The sequence below is a fragment of the Squalius cephalus genome (genome assembly GCF_949319135.1).
Source record: "Squalius cephalus genome assembly, chromosome: 18".
NCBI classification, from domain to species: domain Eukaryota; kingdom Metazoa; phylum Chordata; class Actinopteri; order Cypriniformes; family Leuciscidae; genus Squalius; species Squalius cephalus.
Window position 1 is genome coordinate 28298454 of NC_137139.1, and position 14937 is coordinate 28313390.

At 36.1% G+C, this 14937-nt stretch overlaps 3 protein-coding genes across 5 annotated transcripts in view; 2 read left to right on the forward strand and 1 right to left on the reverse strand.

The window, feature by feature from the left end:
- The window catches only part of LOC307146410 (integrator complex subunit 11), a 229447-nt gene that overhangs the window by 3153 nt on the left and 211357 nt on the right, over positions 1 to 14937 (reverse strand). Inside the window, exons 2-17 of one of the 2 annotated variants that reach the window (XM_079850386.1) lie at positions 9208 to 9262; positions 8589 to 8686; positions 8420 to 8493; positions 8099 to 8327; positions 7716 to 7814; positions 7588 to 7622; positions 6662 to 6800; positions 6475 to 6539; positions 6165 to 6354; positions 5240 to 5323; positions 5013 to 5102; positions 4358 to 4520; positions 2758 to 2868; positions 2541 to 2602; positions 2285 to 2427; positions 1151 to 1280 (exon numbers count right to left, since the gene is read on the reverse strand). In XM_079850386.1, coding sequence (XP_079706512.1) covers positions 1151 to 1280; positions 2285 to 2427; positions 2541 to 2602; positions 2758 to 2868; positions 4358 to 4520; positions 5013 to 5102; positions 5240 to 5323; positions 6165 to 6354; positions 6475 to 6539; positions 6662 to 6800; positions 7588 to 7622; positions 7716 to 7814; positions 8099 to 8327; positions 8420 to 8493; positions 8589 to 8686; positions 9208 to 9235 — 1740 coding nt within the window. In that variant the 5' untranslated portion in view covers positions 9236 to 9262. Of the gene's footprint in view, positions 1 to 1150; positions 1281 to 2284; positions 2428 to 2540; positions 2603 to 2757; positions 2869 to 4357; positions 4521 to 5012; positions 5103 to 5239; positions 5324 to 6164; positions 6355 to 6474; positions 6540 to 6661; positions 6801 to 7587; positions 7623 to 7715; positions 7815 to 8098; positions 8328 to 8419; positions 8494 to 8588; positions 8687 to 9207; positions 9522 to 14937 lie in introns of those variants that run through there. The other variant, XM_079850387.1, reaches the window with a different exon arrangement.
- cptp (ceramide-1-phosphate transfer protein) lies at positions 10147 to 11834 on the forward strand. The gene is made up of 2 exons (XM_079849411.1): positions 10147 to 10448; positions 10765 to 11834. Exons 1-2 carry the CDS (start codon positions 10336 to 10338, stop codon positions 11285 to 11287), a joined length of 636 nt encoding a protein of 211 aa, XP_079705537.1. The 5' UTR covers positions 10147 to 10335; the 3' UTR covers positions 11288 to 11834.
- On the forward strand, positions 12645 to 14874 carry ubxn10 (UBX domain protein 10). Of its 2 annotated transcripts, none has more exons than XM_079849539.1 (2): positions 12645 to 12741; positions 13786 to 14874. In XM_079849539.1, exon 2 carries the CDS (start codon positions 13792 to 13794, stop codon positions 14458 to 14460), a length of 669 nt encoding a protein of 222 aa, XP_079705665.1. In that variant the 5' UTR covers positions 12645 to 12741; positions 13786 to 13791; the 3' UTR covers positions 14461 to 14874. The 2 variants fall into 2 exon arrangements, with proteins under 2 accessions (XP_079705665.1, XP_079705666.1); XM_079849540.1 differs by having other exon boundaries at positions 12655 to 12741; positions 13809 to 14874.

Sequence of the window (14937 nt, forward strand, 5' to 3'; positions counted from 1 at the left end):
GCGCAAGCGGTTGCCGTGGTAATGAATATTTCCAAAATTCCCCAGCTTAACTTCCCATGGAAATTTACCGGAAACTTTCCGCCCCTTTGCAACCCTAATCTTGATATGCCACACCTGTGAGGTGGATGGATTATCTCGGCGTAAGTGCTCACTAACACAGATTTAGACAGATTTGTGAACAATATTTGAGAGAAATAGGCCTATTGTGTACATAGAAAAAGTCTTAGATCTTTGAGTTCAGATCATGAAAAATGTTGCGTTTATAATTTTGTTCAGTGTAATATATATATATATATATATATATATATATATATATATATATACACACACACACACACAAACTTTTATGTTAGATGCGATTAATGGTGATTTATAATGATTTATGATTTATCGATTTGACAGCACTAATTAATATGTGTTCAAAGGTTTGGGTTTTATAAAAGAAGTCTCTTGTGCGCACTAAGAAAATATATTACACTTCATAGCAACCACTTCCTATTTTAATATAGTATACAATGTAATTTATTCCTGTGATGCAAAGTTGAATTTTCAGCTTCATTACTTCAGTCTTCAGTGTCACATGATCCCTCAGAAATCATTCTAATATGATTTGCCGAGACACATTTCACACTTTTCCCAGGATTCTTAAATGAATATAAAGATGTTTTAGCATTGCAAATGTCTTTAATGTCACTTTTGATCAATTTAATGTTGAATAAAATCAAATTAATGAAAAAACAGGTCTGTATAAGATCGAAGCGTTTGTTGCGGTTGGAGGTGTTTCTGTAAGACGCAATATATCGGAGAAGGTGAAGTGAACCATGCGAGAAGATGACACATAACTTTCTCTCCAGCATTTGTGGCTGTTTCAATCGTGATGAACTACCGCATAATAGATGGTGACATTTATTGTGATATGTTTGTGTTGTGAGCTGGCGATACCCGGCCCTGAATGCAACCCGTGTTTGTTTGGAAACATAAGGGCAAAAACTTTCCCTCGTGGGCTGCGAGATGCTGTACATTCCAGACCAACTGTCTGACCACGCGCAGAGGTTATATTATTGCTCACCTTTAAAATTAAGTGCTTAAAGTTGAACACAATATAACCCCTATTAAATTAGGAAGGGCATCAGCGGAGATGATTGTTCACCTGATAGCTCCAAGAAAGCAGAATGGCTTTGAGGTTGGGCTCCTCGGCTGAGGACGTCACTTTAATAACGATGGATTCCACTATGACGGTGCCGTCTGGGACGTGCTGGATGCTGTAACTTTTCAATACACTGAAAGAGATCATGGAAAAAAAGACTTGACGTTTAATGAAACCTTTAGGAAAGCACAAACCTCATTCAGTATTTGTCCTCATGCGCTGACATTTACACTGAGGCTAGAGTGGTAACAGCCTTGTTTACTGAGGGCAAGCGTTTGGGTGCAATGACCCTGTACGTGATGAACCAAGCATCAAGACTACAAAAATAGTAGTATACTATCTATCTATCTATCTATCTATCTATCTATCTATCTATCTATCTATCATTGGGCATAACTGAAAAAATAACATTGTTTTGTTACATTTGAGACCAATTTAGCTGCAGTTTGAAGACCCGTTTACATGAATAATTAAATCACGACACAAATGACTCAGTGATGCCCTCTGAAGTAAAAACTTCTTAAGATATCTCACCTAAGCTCTAAGTGCTAAATTCTGAGTGTAACATCCCACACCGACTGCAGACTTGGAAACACATGACCTTCAAGACTGACTTTTTCTGAAAGTTTGAAAGTTCTTCATTATAGAATTTACATACCAGTGTTATTTTAGTATTATTTATATATTATAGTTTTATTAATATTTTGAAATAGCTTTTATTTTTACATTTTCAGTTTACTTTCTAACATTCAAATTTAGTTTAGTTTATAGTAATTTTTTGTGTTTTGTCATTTATATTACATTTTTATATTACTATTTATTTAGGTTTTATTTTTATTTCAATTTTACTTTTAGATTTAGTTCAGTTGTAGTTTTTATTTATTTCCAGTTAGTGTTTTTTTTTTTAACTTATTTCACCTTATTTCAAATTTTTGTTTAATTTAATATTTATATTTTACTTTATTTCACAATAATAAAAAAAAAAACGTTTTCATTTTATTTAACAATAATAACCCTGTTGCATATGGGTATAATATGCATAATTATACCCATAGAGGGGGGCATAATTAGCTGCATCAATTTAGCAAAAGGAAAGTGTGTGTGTGTGTGTGTGTGTGTGTGGTATTGTTTGCTGACCTCTTGAGGTGTGTGTAGATTCGGCCGAGTGTGTCGGTGTCACTGTGGGGGTCGTGGAGCTGAACACGGCAGGTGAAGCGCAGCTGATGTTCACTGAGGCCTAGCTCTTTGAGAGCCTGCTCTGGAGAAACCAGCCGCAGACTCTAAACACACACACATATATATATATATTCAGAAAACAGAATTATTGACATCCAAAACCTCACATTAGTCAAATAAATGATGAAAACCAACCTAAAGAGCTATGTTGACTTACATTGTCCTTCATTATTAATGTCCCGTGCATGGTGCGAGGTCTTTTAGCATCAGGTAATGGACCTGTGAGAAAGTTTAATATATTTATTTATTTATATTTATATCCATAGATAGAAAAGCAGAAACTACAAAACCTAACCACAGGACAGAAAAGAAAAGATGGTGTCTCTGTAAACAGGTCAAATAAAGCATTCAGTGGTGTACGTGTCATTGATCACCTCCGAGGGCCATTTCTCTCTTCAGCAGGTTGAGCGAGATATCCACGGGGACGCTGGGGTTCGTCACTATGGTCGTCGTCTCTCCATTGGCCGGCATATAGCAACTGACACCTGCATTGAGTAAAACAAGTGTCTTTCTCAGAAGAGAACATCTAAACACTGAAAAGTAAACTATTTAATTGATTGCATGCAGCTTCAACATTGCATTACTCCCTAAAAAAGTAACTAATTGCGTTACTTTTTTTTAAAGTATTGCTTTATATTACTTTTGTGGTTACTTTTTCTCACCTGGGCTGGGCTTGCTTGCTTGTTTTTTATTAACAAAAAAACTAAAGTTCTATTTTTGGCAAATGTAAAGGCCCTTTCTCACCATAAGTAAAATGAATAAGCCGTAGGCTGAAGGAAATGCAAATTCACTCCTGAACAGTAGAGGGCGCAACTCAAACAAACCTTTCAGCTGTGCTGCTATTCTGGAACGCAGAAGAATAGGATGCAGGAAAAGTATTCCAGCAATAAAAAAAAAATTAAACACAAATGTGAAGTTAAATTCACATTTTTAAAGTCATTTTTGCTTATTAGTATGGTCGAACTGGATCATCGAAGGTCAACTGCAAAAACATTGGTTTATAAAGTGAGATTAAGTACATAAAGTACATTTTTGTGTTTTTAACATTTAATTATTGCAGGTTTGTGTAATTTTGTGAGTTTGCATTTCACTTTTTATTCATACTGAGGGACACTGAATCTGTTTTTGTGCAAGTGAGTAAATGAATGTTCAAATTTAGTCTAGAACTACAATAACCATCATGTTTACAGTAACCTTCCGGTCTCTAACCAACACGGAAGTGACTAAAACTGCAATTCAATGACTGACCGCTAGAGAGAAAGTCAATCACAAATACCCCCCCATGTTAAAATGCCCAACTTTACAGCAGAAAAAAAATATATGTTTACAGCCTGGTACAAAAAGTGGTTTTGGTCTATACAGCTAATTTTGCCCTTCATGACAACTGAGAGGGGGTTAATTTTTTTCTATAACTCATCCGTTTAAATTATATTAAACCTTAAAGTTCTGCATAATTAAGGGCGTGGCCACTTGAGTGACAGGTGGATTGCCGCCGCTGTCACTACTAGCCGTTTGTCTGCTGTCTGTTAGCCGTCACGTCGCCTCAGCTAATCCCGTTTCTTTGCCCAATTTCAGTTTATCACAACACCATAAAATGACGCACAGTGTTGACGCGCTGCCAAGATGGCGACGACCGGTTCCGCACACTTTGGGCTTCAAAAATGCTCTTCAGAAACCTACGGGTGACGTCACGGACACTACATCCATATTTGTTTACAGTCTTTGGTTTACATACAACACCTCTGCACTTATACGCCTGATTTCTCTCAACATGGGGACAGGAGAGCTGTCAGTCAATAAATGGGAAAACAAAGTAACTTGCATTAAGTAACTCTAAAAAAGTAATCTGACTACTCACGTTACTTGTAATGCATTACCCTGCCCATGAATAAATCACAGAACTGGAAATAAGTGATAGTAAAGCAGTCTGCAGTTAAAAACAATCCAATACATTTTAAGAAGTCTTAGACTTACTGAACTCCTGTTCGATCTTGTCTTTGAGGAACTCCATTTTCTTGGCCTCTCCGTGCACCAGCAGTATGTTCCTGGGTTCTGCCATGCGGATCAACTGCATGATGCCTTTGGCGTCGGCGTGTGCACTGAAGGACATGTACTCCACCTGCAGCTTCACCTCCAACTAAACACACACACACCACATATGAGACTAGGGCTTGCATAGACTAGTCGGGTGGTCGAATAGTACCTCTAGGGTAACTGTTAAATTAATTTGATCACATATTTCTTGACGTCAAAGATATGGATATTAAGGTTTTAATATTGCGTGTCAATTAACATGTTAAATATAAAATGAAACCCCTTACTTTAATGTTTTTACAATACAAGTAAGAGACTTGTTTGCAAACACTTGGCTATTCACCCCATTCTAAAAGCTATTCTTTTCAATGCCTTTTTTTACACTAACATAAATTCAGACGTGAAATACAGAGGTTTGACATAAGAATAAACTTCTGGTTTGGTCAAGGAAGGTAAAAATGGCTAATGTTTATGAAAATTAAGGGAAACAATGGACAATATAGAGACTACAGTTCTACAGTTAGAGTACTACTAAAGTTCTCTGATGCCATCTAGTGAGGGTCAACTAAAATCTGTGTTTGCTGTTAGTAATTACCGTTTGTCTTCCCTCTATCTCCAGTTTCTTCTGTCCATTCAGGATCTTGTGTCCCACAGTGCCTTGCACACAGTATCCTGGCATGATGACCTGAGAAACAAATACATTAAACTCATATATTTTCTCTTTCGATGAACCACTATGAGCTGGGACAGGCACTGAATGAGCTGAAGTGCTACGCAAGTGTTTAGCAGTAACATCTTCTGCTGCTTCATAAGGTTTCTTACCATGTTCTTTTCATTCCCGGCCCACTTCTTGAATATCTGTAAAGACTGCCCAGCATGCAACATTCCAGGGGTGGCGAACACAACCTGATGGAACAGATACCAAAGTCTCTGGCTGCTTTCTATAATATCATGCACTCATTTGATTCACTTCACAACAATCTATCAAGTCTTTTTGAATGCTATAACAACAGAAATGGCTACAAAGTTAATGTCTTCGTAAAAAGAATCAGTTCTTTGATTCTGAGGCAGTTCTTGGGAATCGATAATCGAATCTCAAATCTTTTGATTCTGATCACCAAAAAGACTCGAGTTCAGATTTGTTCAACGATTTATTTTGTGATAGATGTGGAAAATCTTTTTAAATATTCCACAGTTATACGAACATATTTAAAGAAATAAGATTTAACATTTTCATGTTAAATATTCTAAAAGGTTTCTGCATGTATCAGTTAATAATAATGCATAAAGCAGTAGTCATAATAATAATAGTATATAAATGATCAAAGTATATCAATGATCAGATAAAAAAAAAAACACTTTTTTTTTATTAGTATTAATTTTAGAATATTAACAATTGAATAATTAAAAACATATTAATTAATATCCTAAAAGGTTTCTACATGTGTCATTTAATAATAAGAAATAATAATAGATAACAAAATATGTTGCATAATATAATATTATTATTATTATTAATTTAACAATAAAGAAACCCATGAATATTCCACATAGAACTGCAGAGTATATTATCAGATTTAAAGAAATAAGATTTAAAAATGTAATTATATTATTATTCTATAAGGTTTCTATATGTATCATTTAGTAATGAGAAATAATTTATGTGATATATATTTTGCATAATAATAATAATAATAAAAAAATGCATGAATGCCTCCTTACAGACTTGTTTTTGTAGCGGCCTTACCATTGGTCCAGGGTTATCAGCATATGAGCGATCAAAGGCTTTGATGTGCTTGAACTCAAACATGTTTCTCTGTACAAAGGTCTTGCGGATCTTCTGATTGGTCCAGGTGATGAAGAGTTTGTAGTAGTGATTGGCTTTCTCCGTCAGCCCGGTGGAGAAATAAATGGGTGCTTTCAAATTCATTCTCTCCCTGTTAAAGTGAACAACCGGCAATTAGACACTGTTCTGTGCCAATATACAGTTTCCATTAGCATCCTTACAGAATATATCATGCCTATCAAGGTGAGCAGCAGCAATTTTACAAGCTCACCAGAATGTTTCCAACAAAATACAGAGTTCCTGTGCTCTTCCCAGAGCAAACACTGGAATCAAGACCTACAACAGAGACACCAAAATTAACAGGACATAAACACACACGTCTGAAAACGTATGGTTGAACTGACATTAAAAAATGGATAGTTAGCGCTCTAAAATCTGATTGGATGAGTCTTGTCTACCTTGCCTCCTCTTTCCACTGTTTCGTGAACCTTCTTCAGGAAATCTCTTTCCCTGCAGCGTTTGGAGTCTCTGATCGTAGTGGCATACGTGGATTCTGATATCAAAATATCTGGCCGGCATTTGTCAATCCAAGCAGCTCTGAGTATATAAAGTCAGAGAATTTAATGGGATAGTTCAGCCAGAAATGAAAATTCTGTCATTATTTATTCGCCCTCATTCATTCATCTTCTGAACACAAATGAAGATGAATCTGAGAGCTTTCTGTCCCTCCATTGACAGCTACGCAACTACCACTTTGACGCTTCAAAAGTTCATAAAGAGATCATAAAACTAATCAATATGAATTGAGCGGTTTAGTCCAAGTTTTCTGAAGAGACACAATCGCTTTATATGATGAACAGACTGAATTTAGGCTTTTATTTACATATGTATAAACATTCATCAACTCACTCATCAGTTGTGGTAAACGGAAGTTCAAGCATGTTCGCTTGACGTGCGAGAACCAATGAGGTTCATTCTCCTGTTACACATCACGTTTGAGCTTCAGCCAGAACCAATGAGGTTTGTTCTTGCGCGTCAAGCATGTTCGGTTGAGCTTCTGTTTATGTTCGCTGATCAATGTTTAAATGCGAATAAAAGTCTAAATTCAGTCTGTTCATCATATAAAGCGATCGAGTCTCTTCAGAAAATTTGGACTAAACCACTCAATTCATATGGATTAGTTTTACAATCTCTTTATGAACGTTTTGAAGTGTCAAAGTGGTAGTTGCGTAGCTGTCAATGGAAGGACAGAACTAACTCAGGTTTTATTAAAAATATCTTAATTTGTTTTCCGAAGATGACAGAAGAACATTTTTGGGTGAACTATCCCTTTAAACATGACTTGAGTTACATAAAATATGTGACAAAAAGAGATTTTACTCACCCCAAATGTCTGTCTGGTGTCATGTTGTAATCACCCTATACAAATTGATTTAGATATAATTAGCAAATTAAGTCAATAGCTGGAACATCATGAATTTGAGAGTATGCAATAGTTATTGTGACACTCACTGTGTAGACAACAGACTCTGAGCCAACTTTGATTTGAACCATGGCGGCTCCCAGCACATGACCTGCATAGTACGCTTTGATCTCAAGCTCTTCATCTACCTTGATGGAGCAAAAAAACCGACAACAAATAAATAAGTCAGATAAAATTATTCCCCCAAAAAAGCAACTATTAGCAACATAAATGCATATATTTAAAGCTTAAATGACATTTTATTTAAAACATTTTCAATAGGGAAAAATTTACAATAAAAAAATACATATTAAATTACTAAAATTATTTATATTAATTAGTTTACTAAACCTGTTTAAATTAATTAATTAACTAAAATTAATAAAATAAAAAATAAAAAAATTAATGAATTAATTTAGACAATGAACTTTACCTGAACTGTTTGGTGGAGGTTGAGTGGCACAACTTTCTTCATACAGTCTTTGATCATCTGTGAAGTGAAGAAGTTGGTCTCTCCCTTTTTGTCGACTGTGATCTTTCTGAAGTCCTCCAGCAGGATGGGACAGATGGCTTTGGTGGGGTGGGTCATGTAGATGGGCCCGTCGTAACCCACCATCTCGCTCATGTAGGGAAGAGCACCGCAGTGATCCAGATGGAAATGACTGAGAGGAACACAAAGGAGGAAAATAAATCACAATGAACAGGAGGAAAACTCACACAACCGTCACATGATACAAATCCAGTATAAACTAACCTTATAATGACACAGTCTAAGAACTCAGTGAGGCGACCGTTCTGGGTAATGTAACTAAAATCTGGGAAACGTCTCTGAAATGAAACACAGAGAGTTAAGGGACTAGTAGACTACAGAATTATCCTCAAAGTACACATATGTGAACGTAGCAAGAACTGTTGAAACGCACATCATCGTTGTAGCCCATGTGCATCCCGCAGTCAAGCATAATGTTTTTGCCTCCGATGGAGACCAGAATACAGCTGCGGCCGACGTCCTGACCAGCCCCTGCCAGAAAACACATTCAGAAGAACTAGGTTTAGAATTACTCCCATTTATATTATAAAATTATAAGTCAAAATAATATATAATCACTTATATATATATATATATATATATATATATAGTTATTTTAATGTAGTCCTAATGTAGTCATAATAATATGAAACGTGAACTCGTAGGCTATATATATATATATATATATATATATGTGTGTGTGTGTGTGCTGTGTGTGTGTGTATATATATATATATATATATATATATATATATAATTCGTGTATACAGTATATACGCACGAAATATGGTATTATTATATATATAGTATATATGAAGTCTAATATACATATGTAAAATAAGTTGTTTTAAGGTATAATAAGCACATTAACAAACACTTGAACTCTTTTACTCGCTGATTAATATATAATAATATTTGTATTACCGGATTTGTTAAGTATCACATGTTTGGCAATGGCTTATTTATACACGTTTTTCAGAAATGTTACCTACAAAATTAAGCAAACGTCTTACCTAAAGGCGTGATTTTGATTTCAGGCATCCTGACAGCTTTGAAAAGATCAGAAATGAAATATTTTATGTTTAACGTTACAGGAGACTGACAGTCAAACTCTAACTGTAGTAGATTAGCTGGATATGAACACTTGGTGGGTGCATGTTAGTCAGCTTGCACACTTTCAAGGGATGTAAACCAACTGTGAAGATTGTATAAGTGTGTGGATATGCTCAAATAGTAAAACAGGTTAGCACGGCAGCTAAACAGCTTTAGCCATGACGCCACAGCATAGAACAAGTGAGAAGCATATCAACAACCCTCTATGGGTGGGCGTGGCTTAGTGGTCCATTCGCTGTCTAATTCTAAATAATAATTCTCTTATTTGACCTATTCACTGTGTATTTTCGTTTTAATGGCTATAAAAGTCCTCCACGGTTATTATTCAGTAGTAAATTATTATCTAGACCGCTACTAAAGCGAAGCAAAGACAGACAGTCACGTGGTAACTGTTACTTTTCACAGCGCTGGTGAGGTTGGACCAATCATGTTCGTTTGTGATTTCTAGACAGTTTTCATTCAGATTTCAGGGGCGTATTTATGTTTTGTTATCAGCTAAAAATCCGTGGAGTTCATAAATTAAAAATATTATAGTGTTCAATGCATAAATGTCTCCAATAAGACTAACAACCTACAGATATTTGAATGCGGTCAATGGAGAATTCGACTTTCTGAGCCCTCAAGCGCCCCCTCCTGGAAGACTACTTTGCGCTTCATAAAAAAAGCTAGTAAGAATTGACGTCCAATGTCACGTCGTTGCGTGAATACGTCATGTTCAACCCTATTGGTTAAATTCACCAAACAACCGCAGACGGCCAAGAACCAACGTCCAATCACATGGACGTTTATATCATGTGACATTAAAAATGTGATTTGATTGGCCTAATGTTGCCTACGTTACTTAAAGAATGCAGGAAATCGCAGAAGAGAGGATAAAAGGAAAAGCAAAGCCTTTTAATGATATGATCCCAAAGAAGAACACATAAGATACTTTTTTACTTGTTAATTAATAAATAAGGGCTTGTATTCCCTGTTATAAGGATAATCTTTCGTTTATTTCGTGGTAGTTGAATAAGAAATAACAAAAAATGGCAGATACATTCAGTCTTCAGAGGGTTTTAGAAACATTCAGATCAAGCCTAACTGAGAATAAGGAGGTTTACATTGAATATTATATAGCAGGATGGAAAGAGCTGGTCAGGTGGGTACATGTTTTATTATTGTTTTACATAATGGTCTTTTAGGGTTACTTTGAAAAGGGTTGCCACGACTCTGGAAATATGAAGGAATTTTTATTTTATATTTAATTTGTATTATGATCTCAAGACCTGTACAATTCACATAAATCAATCTTAATTCATGGAAGAGTCATAATGCCCATTTAAAAGTGTCTAATGCTCAGATATAGAAATATCTCATTACAAATGTCTGGAAAAGCAATGAAAGAATTAATCAGTACAAAAATGTATAAATATGGATTGCCTTATAATGGATTTCCTGCTCTTTTTCCATACCAGCTTCATGAACAGTTTAGGGAATGTGTTTTCCTTCATCTCCAAGGATGTGATCTGCAAAATCCAGATCCTAGAGAACTTCCTTTCAGGAGAAAATGGATCCCACTATGTCACCATCCAGTCCATGGTGAAGTATGAGCTGGAAAATGAGCTGGTGGACCTCAGCAAAAGAAGCAGCCACCCAGAATCCGGTTGCCGGACTCTTCTGAGGCTCCATCGTGCTCTGCGCTGGCTGGAGCTCTTCCTCGAGAGACTGCGGACCAGCGCCGAGGACAGCAAGACCTCCGTCATGTGTTCGGATGCCTATAACGAGTCTCTGGCTCAGCACCACCCCTGGCTCATCCGGAAAGCTGTCGGCGTAGCCTTCTGTGCACTTCCAGGGCGAGACACCTTCTTTAATGTGATGAATGCGGGAGATCAGGTGCAGGTGGTTGCTCTGTTAGGAGAGTCTTTGCCCCTCATCTCTGAAGTATACCAGATCACAGAAGATTTATATGCCAAGAACAACCTCCTGGAGTTACCATAGATTCTTTTCACTAACTAATACATAGTTCTTGTGGCACATACTCACTTATTCACTACAAACATACTACAAACATTAGACTTATTTTACTGTCTGGCTGCAAAAAGTTCATTCATTTGGTTTGCCGAAGGCACATGCAATATGCAGATTTAATGCACATTTTAAGCAGGGATCTGCTCATTTTACACAACCTTGTCGGCCGAGTGGGCATTAAACGCTGGGTGTAATGTATTTGAGCATAGGGAACAATAGAAATATTTATTTAAAGCTACAAGGTGTTTAGGATATATATTTTAATTTAAATTTAAAGTGCTGTATATTTGAATATATAGGTAATTTACCTTTTCCTTGAATGTTAATTATCTTTTTGGTGATAATGTTATTTCACTTGAATTCATGTTGAATGTGTGTCTTTGCTGAAACTACAAAGGGGGAGATTTGGTTGATATAATCAATGTATGCAATAATTAAATATAATAAAATCTGTGTTTTTGTCATGGTTATTCTTATATTGTATCTTGCATTTAGAGGAATACAAACATTGTTTTTTAAACTTAAGCTAATTTCTTTTTTAACTTTCCAGAAGATGAAATGCAATACATTTTACATTTACAATTTACAGTTTGACAAACAGCACACCACTTAATAAGACATACAATATGAATTATTTGACATTCAGCGTGCATTTTTAGGTTATTATTAATATTCAGCACAAAGCTTCCATCCAAAATACATTTGTGATTTGCAAACTTTAGTTTACCAGCATAGATACTTAATCATTCTGAAACTTTAATGCCAACATCTAGCTGCAATGTTAACTTTAGAGGTAATCATTGTTATAATCATTGTTAAACGTTTGTTCACACCTTTTAAACTGCAATTATGGTCAGTAAAGGTGTTTAGGAAATATAAATGTCTCTATAGTAAAATTTGCACCAAGATGCACAATTATCTGGTCAAAAAGTCCCACATAATTTCATCATGAGTAATGATATGAATAGAGCAGACTTTTCCACAGCAGCACCAGTGGACTCAAATGAGAAGCATATTTTAGAAAAAGAAAACACACACACAAAAAAGTTTTTTCAAAAAGTCTTTCAGAAAAAAGTAAATCATATTTTTAGAAGGAGATAACCTGAACTGTACCAAAGTATCTGACTGCACTGGTACAATAAATGTTTACAGAATACATATAAGTTGGAAAAATCTGCAAACGTAACTGTTTGGGAGCAAGTTGGATATTATGCAGTATCTCTTATTTCTTTGCTGTGAATACTGTTAAAAACGTTGTTCCAGTAATACGTAATTGTTTACAAAAAAGCTGATTATAGCACTTCCGCTTCAGACGCGTTGCCACGGAGACGCCAGCGCGTCGCAACACCAGCGCCTGAGGAGAAAATGCCTCCTCGCTTGATCTCTTCAACAACGACTGAAAGAAGCAAAACAACACAATAAAGGTACGACATATCTAAGATTTTACAATATAACCATTATTTATTGAATATTTGATCAAATTTAACCTATAAACAGAACCCTATATTTGAAGTTATTTGGAATGCAAGGTAACGTTAGTTGGTCTAACGTTAACGTCTGTCTATCTATCTATCTATCTATCTATCTATCTATCTATCTATCTATCTATCTATCTATCGGTCGATCGGTCGATCGGTCTGTCTGTCTGTCTGTCTGTCTGTCTATCTATCTATCCTTTCTATATATCTATCTATCAATCTGTCTTCTATCAATCTGTGTCTGTCTATCTATCTATCTATCTATCTATCTATCTAACGTTATCTATCTATCTATCTATCTATCTATCTATCTATCTATCTATCTATCTATCTATCTGTCTGTCTGTCTGTCTGTCTATCTATCGGTCTATCTATCTATCTATCTGTCTGTCTGTGTCTATCTATCTATCTATCTATCTATCTATCTATCTATCTATCTATCTGTCTGTCTGTCTGTATGTCTATCTATCTATCTGTCCATTTATCTATCTATCTGTCTGTCATCTCTCTATCTTGTCTTCCATCTATCTGTCTGTCTTTTATTTATCTGTCTATCTTTTCTTTCTATCTATCTATCTATCTATCTATCTATCTATCTATCTATCTGTCTATCTATCTGTCTTCTATCAATCTATCTGTCTTCTATCAATCTGTGTCTATCTTTTCTATCTATCTATCTGTCTGTCTGTCTGTCTGTCTGTCTGTCTGTCTGTCTGTCTGTCTGTCTATCTATCTGTCTGTCTGTCTTTTATTTATCTGTCTATCTTTTCTATCTATCTATCTATCTATCTATCTATCTATCTATCTATCTATCAATCTGTCTTCTATAAATCTGTGTCTGTCTATCTATCTATCTATCTATCTATCTATCTATCTATCTATCTATCTATCTATCTGTCTGTCTGTCTGTCTGTCTGTCTGTCTGTCTGTCTGTCTGTCTGTCTGTCTATCTATCTATCTATCTTTCTGTCTGTCTGTCTATCTGATCAGAATTCAATGTCCTCTGGAGACAGGATGCATGTGACCAGACCCAAGTCTTCTAAGGGGCGCAGCAGACCCATGATGGCTCAAACTTCGAGTGTGGATCCAGATACGGCTTCTCGGCCCTCGTCTCTTTCACCCCAACCTCCAGCTGCCAAGGCCAATGACAGGACAAACCAGAGCCTTCGATCCCGAGCCATTCTGAGACGCGGCAGTCGAACAAGTACAGACGTACTCGCTGACAGACCCCCGGATGAGCCTGTCTCACTCAACAAATACAGAGTTCTGCCATCCATAGAGAAAAAAACAGCTACTGACCGGAAGTACAGTCAAAGTGACAGCAGCCACACAATATGTCAACACACATCACATGTCCACACAGAGGCCCAGCAGGATGTGATGTCAGAGGGGACAGGAAGTGAGACAGAGGACTCAGGCCTGCTGCTTGCTATCAGAACTCCATGCGGTCAGAGATTCAAGTGCAATTTCCGGCCAACAGACGAGCTCCGGGCGGTGCTATCAGCCGCAGAGGAGGAGTTCAGGGAGAGGTTTGACAACTGTGTGATCGAGACTATGGATGTGCCACGCAGGACTTTCACTAACCTTACAATGAGCTTGGCTCAATGTGGTGTCCTAAACAAATCAGTTTTATGCATTTCCCAAGAAGACACGGATTTAACTTGAAACATTAATGCAGGGCAACTTTCTATGGACACTCGAATAACACACAAAAACACACATTTGCTGTCCGATAAACATTTCAAATTATGAATTACATACCTCATGATTAAATATGTGATTGTAAAATGTGTATATATCCAGTCAGTTTAAGTTAAAAGAGTTAGAGGATAACTACAAATAATATCAGATTGAACTGAAGGCAAAAAGATGCCAAAGTCAACTGGGAAAAATGAGTTATTACAGTTATCCAGATAAACGGTTATATATTATAGATAAAAAGTTGCTTAGAGGAAATTAAACTTATTTGTGAGACCATTAAGACTTTTTGAACTGACATTATTTTCTTGATGATTAAAAACATTTCCCCTATATATACACCGAACGTTTTTTTCTTTATGCAAAATAATGACATTGAATAATTCTGACACAAACTGCACGTCAGATGCATGTTAAAACAAAAAAAGTGTTAAAAGTGTTTCT